The 10,476-nt window shown below is 40.5% G+C and overlaps 2 protein-coding genes across 3 annotated transcripts in view; both read left to right on the plus strand.

The window, feature by feature from the left end:
- The first annotated feature begins 19 nt into the window (after nt 1–19).
- slc35g2b (solute carrier family 35 member G2b) lies at nt 20–2,947 on the plus strand. 2 transcript variants are annotated; one of them, XM_023407880.2, is made up of 2 exons: nt 20–322; nt 1,513–2,947. In XM_023407880.2, the coding sequence occupies exon 2, from the start codon at nt 1,540–1,542 to the stop codon at nt 2,788–2,790; it is 1,251 nt and encodes a 416-aa protein (XP_023263648.1). In that variant the 5' UTR covers nt 20–322; nt 1,513–1,539; the 3' UTR covers nt 2,791–2,947. The 2 variants fall into 2 exon arrangements, with proteins under 2 accessions (XP_023263648.1, XP_023263649.1); XM_023407881.2 differs by having other exon boundaries at nt 20–235.
- Nucleotides 2,948–5,409: 2,462 nt separating this feature from the next.
- The window catches only part of nck1b (NCK adaptor protein 1b), a 27,455-nt gene continuing 22,388 nt past the window's right edge, over nt 5,410–10,476 (plus strand). The window contains exon 1 of the mRNA XM_023407874.2: nt 5,410–5,624. The gene's annotated coding sequence lies outside the window, so the exon portion shown is untranslated. The remainder of the gene's footprint in view (nt 5,625–10,476) is intronic.

Consider the following 10,476-nt stretch of genomic DNA (forward strand, 5'->3'; position numbering starts at 1 on the left):
ATCATCATCTTCTTCATCATCATCAGCAGCAGCAGCAGCAGCGGCAGCCTCAGCAGCAGCCGCTGCTTCAGCTTCATCAGCTGCAGAAACAGAACAGCAGAGGCAGCGATTCATCGGCAGCCTGGAGAACAAACAAGCAGCACGCATCTTGAAGAGGCGAGAGGCGAGAGGCGAGAGGCGAGAGGCGCTCCATGCGAGGGGAAGATGGGGAAATGGCACTTGCAGTTGACCAAATGTAAGGATCAAGAAATCAAGCGAGATCTTCACTTATGACACAAACCCGGGTTTATGCATCAATAGGAACTTTTTAGAGAACAAAAAGGTAAGATATTTTATGATATTATAGCACTCAATTAATATTGGCTACTACAATGCAATATAGGACCATATAGGACCGTCCTAAAAAAAATGCCAGTTTTAATACCAGTTTTACACTAAATTCAACAAGATTTTCAATGCACAATAAACAATTATCTAAAGGAAAAGCTATTAGTTTTATTTTTCATTTTCTGGCTAAAATCTTTTGTGCATCCCTGAAAATAGTCATTTTTTCTGGTTTTGTCACCAAAAAATAATAAGCCGTTGTTAAATCGGCTGAAAGATTGCTTTTCAGCCTAAAGTACATGCAAGATTTTCTTAACGCTTTTCTTTGACACCAATATTGTTCATAATCGTTTATTATGATGGATCTAGTTATATTAATGTGCCTTATATTTCAAAAGCGATGAGCAACCGCATGCAAGAGGAGAGAAGGGGAATCAGAGTATTTATCTGCCCCCTTGTGGTTTTGATTCATGCCACTGTATGTCCTATGGGATTGACAAAATGAATGATTGTAGAAATAATCTTGAAAATATTTCATAATACTAATGGTGATGTTATTATTTTCAAAGATGTTTCAGTTTTATATATATATATATATATATGTACTCAGTTTTAAGGACATTCTGTCATTTCAAGTTTAAGACAAATCCCATTGCTTTTTAGTGGAAGCCACAGAAATATCTCATGGCTGAAGAAACCACTCAAACTATTCAGCACCATTTAACCCTTTCAACAGTCCTTTTTTCCAGGGTTTTCTAATTCATGGTGTGCAACTCCATTCATCTCTTACGTGGCCCACATTCATGTATCTTCCCCTCTGTGGTCTCCTGTTATGTAATTTCATCCCCATCAGACTGCATCAGCCTCAGAATGTTTGCTGCCCGGCTTATATGAGCTTGCATGGGATATATATATATATAGAAGAAACTCAGCAGGAGATAGGGAGGAGCAACAAGGGGTGAGATAGGGGTGATAAGACTGCTTTGTCTGTGTGCATGCATGTGTGTGAGTGTGCCCGCACGTGTGGATTTTATATGTGTGTGTGTGTGTGTGTGGAGGGTGGAATCTGAGAAAACAAGTGATAACTTATGCAAAAATGCGAGTGTATTTAGACTAACTAGCAAAAAAGAATATTTGAATGTTGTTTTAGCTCGACTATGCTGTAATGGTTTTCACTTCATTTTTCAGAGTACTCCTACCTGCGCCGAAAGAAACATGGATGTACCTTCGTCTTCTCTCCAGTACGGATCAAAAAAGCGGGTTAAAATTCACCCAAATACAGTGACAGTGAAATATGCCACTCACTTTCCCCAGCCTGGCGATGAAGGGTATGATGATGCACCCTCTTTTGAGGAATTTGGCGCCTTCGCAGAAGCTAATACGGAAAAGAGACTGGTGTCGGACAGCAAAGGTGGCAGGACTTTCTTTGGAACCATGGAGACCCAGCCTAAGCAGCCAAGCGTGCAAAGAGACAAAGGGGTCGGAGGCCAGCTGGCTAGCTTTGGCGAGGCGAATGTGTTGGCCTCCAGGGTGACCTGGATGGCCTTGTTTGGGGCCGCAGTGGCTCACGGTTGTGTGGCACTGATTACCCGTTTAGCAGCCGACCGCTCTAAGGTGCCCTCCCTCGAGTTGCTCTTTATTCGCTCTGTGATCCAAGTGCTGTCCATCGTGGTAGTCTTCTACTACCACGAGGCCCCCTTTGGCCCTAAGGGCTACCGTCTGCGTCTCTTCTTCTACGGCGTCTGCAACGTAATCTCCATCACCTGCGCCTACACCTCTTTTGCTATAGTACCACCCAGTAATGGCACCATCATGTGGCGTGCCTCTACCACAGTCTTCAGTGCAATACTGGCCTTCCTGCTCCTGGATGAGAGGCTGGGCTACACAGATGTGGTCACAGTGGTGGGAAGCGTGTTTGGTCTGTGCCTGGTCATGGTGCCAAACGTAGCAGACGAGGAGAAGTCCAGGCTGGGCTTTTGGAAGGAGGCCTTTGGCTACACAATGACAGTGACGGCCGGTTTGACAGCTGCCCTCTCCATGATCGTCTACAGAGCCATTAAGGAGCGCGTCAGCATGTGGACGGCGCTCTTTACCTTCGGCTGGACGGGCACAGTGTGGGGTGCCTCCACCATGTTTATCATGCAGGAGCCCATCATTCCTCTAGATGGGGAGACCTGGGGCTATTTAATTGGGATCTGTATCTGCTCCACCGTGGCATTCCTCGGAGTATACTATGCTCTAAACAAATTCCATCCAGCCTTAGTTAGCACCGTGCAGCACCTAGAGATCGTGGTTGCCATGTTCCTCCAGCTCATTGTTCTGAGGATGATCCCGTCCGTCTACGACGTAATCGGAGGCCTGGTCATCATGATCAGTGTGTTCACCCTAACAGGAGTCAAGCTGTACAGGGTGAGCAGGGCCATTCGGCAGGATTATCAAGAGATCCTAGACTCACCCATCAAATGAGTTTAGAAAATGTCAGTCTATTTGTTTACAATGTTGCTTGGTTGTGCAATTTAAAGAATGTCTGATGATTTTGTATCGTTGTGTTGTTGGAAGAGTGTCAGTTGTGTAACTAATGTCTCAATATTTGTGTGTGAAATAAAAGACAAACGTAATATGGTGACTGTTTCCCCATGATAATACTGCTTTAATGTCAGCAAGAAACCCCCCCAAAAAAACAAGAGTCCGTTTAACTTTTGTGATTTATTTCGCTCCAAGATTTGAATCTGGTCTTGTGAGTGGCAGTGTAAGAAGATCAGTTTAATGATATGCATCTTTTGTAATCATGACATCAGCAAGGTGTGTCGTATCCCTCTCTTGTCACACTGCCACACTTGTCACAATGTGTAAATGTCAGCCCAGAAATCATTCATACTACGTACAAGGAATGAAAGAATAAAAATGAATACCACCCACCTTTCTTAAAATAACTGGTATTGATTTTCTAAGCCTTAATCTGTTTCTTGCCAAGATCTGTTGCTTGCCTCTATATTCTCCATGTTTCTCCATGAACATGGCAGGATATAGAGGCCTGCCAAATACATTGTAAGTGATATGGTTCTTATTCAATTTACAAGTACACCCTTCAAGTCTCTGGGGGATCAAAAATTATTTTGTGCACAGGAAAAGAAGCAATCTGTATTATTACATATAGTATTTTCCCCCATCAACATTATGTGCACAAACTCCTTTCATTATGTTCTGGCCCCAGCAGCTGGTTTATACTTAACGCTAGTGATTACATCCCGGGACACTGCTTCTGTTTACTTTCAGATGCATATCAAACTAATGCCCAGAGGCAGGTGCGCTGTATTGAATTAAAGTCCCCCTTAACAACATGAGACCATCTGCTTTTTCTGTGGTGGACAGTTCCTTTCTCTGTGGCCGATGCAGTCAGTCTTTCTGTGATTCCCCAGGGGGCAAAGCAACAGTGATGGAATGAAATAAGGACATAATGATGTTGCAGAGTGGATGGAAGAGGACATGTTGCATGTTCAAAACTGACACAGCATGTATGTTTCACTAACAGCCCAGCAGGTGGCATTCACAAACCACGTCATCATCACTCCGACAGCGGAATTAGCAGAAGTAACACAAGTAACACTTTCTCACAGTAAATAATGAAGGTAATTAGTTCTATATCAAGTGGTTAGCAGTTTTCAGCTGAGTATATCTTTTTTCATCAAAACAATTGTAACACATGATATAACACACTTCATCCAAACAGCCTAGTTATTTGACACAGTTATGGCTGATTGTTCTACTCACAGCATAGCATCTGATGAACTATTATACATTTATGACACAGTGTTGAATATGTAACATATTTACATGAAAACAGGAAGTAAACAGTCTTGTGGTTATAACCACACGTGACAGGTGTTTCTAAAATCAAATTATCCTGTGTAATGAAAATCTACTATCACTGATGTCACAGTAAATTAAAATGGTGTGTAAAATACAAGCTCCATTCATTTACAACCAAAAGGTGAACAATCACCATCATAAACCAATAATAATGTCAAATTAGTGTTTACTTTGAAAATACAGTCTGTCTGTTATGTTACGTTTTCTTTTAAAACATTTCGGTCAGTAGCTGAAGTTTATTTGTCAAACTAAAAAGGTGAATAAACTGAGATAAAGTAGATTTACCTCCCACTGTACATGTTGTATTAATTTGCTTTGCGATGGGGTTTTGGGTGCAGAAAGCAGAATACATGTACAGGCCCATCTGTTTGAGCAGGAAACAGACTGCATCCTGCAGAGAGTCACACAACCATCCAAACTACTCTGCAACTCTCTTCACCACTGACATGTTTATTAGAAGTACCATCATTTCCCAGGAGGAGCTTGAATGGAATTTGATGATGAGTTATTGTATGCACGTTCGTGTGTGTGTGTGTGTGTGTGTTTTGCATGGTGCAGATGACAGATAGAAATGCTCATGAACACCAGATTAACAGACCTTTCATGTATTCTATATATAGAGTCACTTTGTCACAATTTCAGTATGATTTGACAGCTGAACAAGGCCAAGGAGGTGCAATTTGGGAATTATTTTTTGACTTAACTTCTCATGTGTTTTTTATCTGATTTGCATCAAGTTTTTACGTTAAATCTTTTCTTCACGTCTTTCCATTAAGAATAAAGTTACATATGCTGTAAAATAATGTAAAAATATCAGTTTTGCAAAAATTACACAGGATGAGGCCTTTGCTGAAGTCCCACTCAGTACTTAAGAGGCTTCGAGTGCAACTTTGATTTTGAACAGCTGATTCTGAGACAAATAAATCAATAAGTAATACATAAGTATAAAATGAACAGTAAATAATAATAAATATCTCTCTTATCTCTTTCTTCACATACACGTTTCTTTTGGTACGCTCTTCAGACTCACAAGGCGAAAAACATGATGGATGCTTATGGGAATGCAAAACATCAGCAGCTGCAGTGTGATTGACTGACGGTGCCACTATCCAATCAAAAGAGAGCCGATTCATCTACAGCCAATCGATTGCGAGCGGGAGGGACCTGGAGTCTGAACAGCTTGTGTAGCTGCTGCTGCTAGCTAGCCTAGCTGTGCTGCTGAGCAATGACATGCTTTGATATAGAAATGCTATTCCAACGGGGCACAGCGTCTCATCAGCTAGGCTAGCTTGTTGGAGTGGAAAAAATCACTGGCTGCTTAGGTAGGAGTCTAGATATCATTTGTGTACGTTAAGTCTCAGTTTGTGTGACGCCTCTACACATTAAACATTTCCCAAAGGAAATAAGAAAAGGTGGCCATCAGGAATCAGGTAAGACATGGTATGACTGAACGGGGTATGAATCTGAGCTGCCACAGACGGTGAAGCTATCTGATCCAGGCTACAGCACTAACGTCTCTCACGAGAGCTACAGGCTAGCGTCTGCTATCCTTGAATTCACCGAGTAATGTTAAAACTCACGTCGGCTAACAGCTAACTGTGAACCAAGACAAAACCAGTCTGTCTCCTTGCCAACATGGCCAACATACTGTTACTCAGTTGGCTAACCGTAAATGCGGCTGTAAGCGAGATATCTGTAACCGTTAAAAGCATTTTTGTCCATTTTCTTAGCCAGGTTAATGTTAGCCGAGTTAGGTAGCGTGACACGCTGTCAAGCTTAAGTTACAAGAGAAAAGCTCAAATAAAACGGCTACACAGCCTTTAATGTGGCTACACTTCATTTTGTACAGTGCACCACGTTAATGCTTTTATTTCTGAGGTTGTAAATGGAGAGAACGCCTTAATGGCATCTATAGTAAACGGTTTACAACGCAAAGAGCATCTTCTAATTTACTGCATTCACTGTCTTGTTATATTTTCTGATGTGTGTGTGTGTGTGTGTTTGTGTGTGTTTATTTTAATGTAACTAAAGCTCAAGTTTAAGTTACTGGGTGTTGTGCACTGGTTAGACACGATGTAGGTATCCCCTATCATTAACTTATGAATCCCTGTACTTGTGTTAAAAGGCCATAAATGGTAATTGTAGTCAGGTTATCACCTCCTGTTTGCACACTAATGTGGCCTTTTGTTGATGAATCGGCATTAGGGAGCGTTTTCCTTATTGATCTATCTGTGAGTTATATTTTACAATTAATTTAGTAATCATTTAGTCTATAAAAAGGTGATCATCTTCATATGTCTTATTTTGCCTGATCGACATTACCAAACCCAAAGAGATTCTGTTTATGATGATATAAAACAGCAAGAGGAGGTAAGATGGCTCCAGGGAATGACTGGTGTGTTTTTTACTTGATAAATGACTAAATCAAATAATCATTTACCAAAACTGTTTTGGCTTTTATTTTCTGTCAGTCAACTAATAATTTTAGTTCTAACTGAAATAGAGAAACAAACAACTGCATACTAGTAGGAAAGTCTGTGTACTTTGACCTACCTCAGGAAACCAGTAATGGGTAGGCACATGTACTGTGCAAGTGAAATCATTTCGGTTTTTTGGGAAAGGTTTTAGATAATTGCTCCCTCTGTTTATCTCCCAATGTGTTTTCTACCTTACACAACCAAAGGCAGACTAAATGTCATGCAGCAATAGCACAATGGGCGATAAAGCTGTATAATTGTTGGCTTATGTTTGTGTGACCTTTTACAAAATTTGATACATTTACCAGATTAATATGACTTGAGTATGTTATCTCACTGTCATTAAATTAAAGATATGTGGTCAGTTAGAGCTGACTGATTTTTAAGAGTGTAGCATGTGTGTCTTCCCAAATGGCCAAGGGGGTCTTTTGCAGTTGCTGAATAGTACAGTTTCTGTAATTATTGTCACACTGACAGACCTCTTCACAGTCTCTCATTAAGGTTTCAGGGAGGTGAGAGGGGGAGAGAGACATTTGGTTTGCTGTGGCTCTGTTCTCAGTGGGAGTCAGAGGGAGGGTAGCCACAGTTTCTAGAGAGGGAGATGGTGGAAACCTGCTTATCAGCAGGATTTGCCTGAACGTTAATATTACATTTCTCTTGAGCTTCAAGCCCAATATGTAAGGCGTGAAAATGGCCATTAGGAGACCTATGGATAAAATTTGTGGCTATTTGCTTCCAGGTGACAAGCTCACGTTCAGGATTGAGGATTCCCCCTTAGGTGAAGCTTTCACTACTCAGCAATGCATGTTGATATTGCAGTGATGTGGCCCTATTTACTTCATCTGTGTCCTTTTCATAGCTCCTGTTTACTCAGATAGCCTCTAATAGCAACCTTGTTTGACTGTTATGGCAGTAAAATCTTATGAATATGCAGTGACGGGCTCTTTTTGTAGTAGACAGTGCCTGGCTACAGCTACCAGTGGCCTCCAGCAGCCAAATCTGTCCCCACAGCCTAGAGGAAAATACCAACTGTGCATTTTCATGATAGCCAAAAAACTAATGTGGCTGAAAATTTTCCTGCTCAAATGACAAGCTCAGGAATCTACTCTATTAAGTGACTTTAGGTTTCTAATGAAACCTTGAGAAATTAGGGGAATTTTTTATTTTTTCTCTTCTCTCTTGTTATCTCCCTAATCTCAATTATTGCTCAAGTTCTTTTCCATTTCCTCATTTTCTTTCATGAGTATTTTTTTTTTCTGTCTGACACATTTTCTTTTGGTTGCCCATGCATTAGGCATGTTATACAGTCAGTGACAATGGTACTTTCTAAATCTTAACTTATGTCACCTATTGGACAAGGAACGTAACCTTTTGTCAAGGCAAAAAGAGCAGAAGCAACAAGGGAGCTCTGTTTAATTGTTGATGCATGCAAAAGCTAATCACACTGCACAGTTAATGGTGTGATGATATTCCTCCCTACTTCTGTAAAACGTTTCAGTTCAGGCCATGTGTGGTCAAGATATTTTGTAACATTTCTCTGTTGGAGTAAGTGATTTGACTTTCCTGTGTAAGAGAAAAGAAGTGTGCAGTTTCAGTGGTGTTTTTCTTTATTAACTCATTATGAGTTGGGGATTTCATTCAGTGGTTTTGGCAGAGAGAAAAAGAGGATCTGTGCACTTGAAACCGCAGCTGTCGTTGTGATGAGAGAAGTTGTTGCGTATCCATGACTAAAAAAGCAATATTGTCAAAATGTGTTTCTAGAAATGCTCATTTGTTTCTTGATGAAAGTAGACTTCTGAAGCATGGTTGCATTTTCTCTGTGATTCACTGAGGCTATATTTAGTCGGCCCACTTCTAGATATTTTGTGTGAATTTGTTGAACCAACAGAAGGTGTAGCCTATAGGTCTACTTCACTCTACCACATTGTTGGCCCCAATCACACCAATTGAAAATAAAAGGAATCTTCTTGCAGTAGCTGAAATAGCATCATGAAATTGGTGGTGTCTATTACGAGAGAATATTCTAAATAAAATATCTAAAGAATCATTTTTGGCTAATAATTTGGACTGTACAATATAACAAAAGGACCTAGGTCCTGTTTACCAATCGCATTTTAAAACTAAGATAATCTTAGTTATGTTGTACATTTATGGGTTTATATATTCTGAACCTTCTATTTGGGAAACAGAATTCCAGAAGTCTAAAGCTGGACAGACAGTGTGTTATATTAGTCTTGTATGTTGTGTTAAGGCACACTGCACGTTTGAACTGGCCTTTCTGCATGCTCAGAACCTGCGCACACTATTGTTCGGCAATAATTTGACTGCTCACACTGAACGTAAACCAGTCGTTTTGTTCATTGATGGTTCTGTTCCAGTAAAGTTTAAGACAGTTGTGTCCCCAACAATGTTGACAAAAGAGAGAAAGGCAGGATTACTTTGTACAGTTCTTCTTTGAAAGGAAAGTAAGAAGAAAAAAAGAAAAATGGGGCAGTAGACTGGAAGACGCAGACAATATGGTGTCTGTTATTCAGTGAAGATAAGTTTTATATGACAGCATTCTCAGCGAAGACTACAGTTTAGCCACAACATTTAAAAATAAATTCACCGCAGTTTATAATGTTTTTTTGATAGCACCCATGTGGAAAGTTGGACTGTGTAACTGCTCCGACTGCAAGACAGCTGACCAAAATTTTTGACATACCAGAAATCCAGCTGATCATCTGAAAGCCATATTGCTGTTCGTTCAGGTAGTTAATCAGGTGTCATGACACCCCTCAAACTGTGCATCAGATGACAACCAATCTGGGAAAAACTCAGGATCGAACAGTTCCGGGCTAAAATTAACCTCAAGCCGTACACTGTCTGCCCAACAGAACCAGCTGTCAGTTTTAAAATCAATACCAAATTGAATCTTAAAACCAATATGTGTAGATTTTCTTTATCTGAATATAGTGTCTTTCAAATTACTTTGATAGCACAGCTTTTATTTATTTTTTAGAAAACTGCAAACATGGTAAAAATTGGTTTAGTCTTTGTGAAGCCTCTAAATCATTCATCTCAGTGTCCCGGGGTATATCCTTTGGAGGGGTTAACAACATGCATTATCGTCTGCCAGTTTCTTGTTTGACATTATCACTCAGAAGTGCCGAAGTTGAAAATTTTCTAAGCAAAATGGCAGGAGAACATACATTGTACTCTCAATACAATATTGTAAAAGAACTCCCAGTGTCATGAAGAACAGTCCTCCCAGTGTTTGAAATGTGTGTAGGCTGTCCCACTCAGGCCTCACAGAGGTGAGGGCTTCTGTGGAAAATGTTTTCTTTCTTGTCTCTCTCCTATCAAACATCTTGCAGACCCCAGATTTTTGTGGCATCACCATGCAATCTGGAATGCGTCCTGCTCTCAAGATGCACATACACAAGTTCCAACACGTGGCTCTCCCAGGCTAATGTCCCAAGTGGCTTGTTTAGTCCTATTGTGACAGCACCCTAGGGCTCATATTTGCCAGGATGTACGAAAACTAAGAGGAAGCCAGTGTATTCATTTCATCTCTCTGACACAGACTGTCTGGGATTATTATCTTGTGGTTTACAAATGATCTGCTATTTTGACTGTAACAATAGCTTTTTCCAGAAGGCTGCAGTTGCAACGAGGTATGCAGCTACATTACACTGCGCATCATTTGTTTTACTGACTTCTTAATGCTACTAATAGTTTTAAGTAGCCTGACAGCATGCAAGACCAAACCACAAACAGCTTTATCATACTGTAGTATTTGATGTTAGGAATCCTTCTGCTTTGT

This window comes from Seriola lalandi, unplaced genomic scaffold (assembly GCF_002814215.2).
Source record: "Seriola lalandi dorsalis isolate HSWRI2012SDOR001 ecotype SW California unplaced genomic scaffold, Sedor1 jcf7180002054351, whole genome shotgun sequence".
NCBI classification, from domain to species: Eukaryota; Metazoa; Chordata; class Actinopteri; order Carangiformes; family Carangidae; genus Seriola; species Seriola lalandi.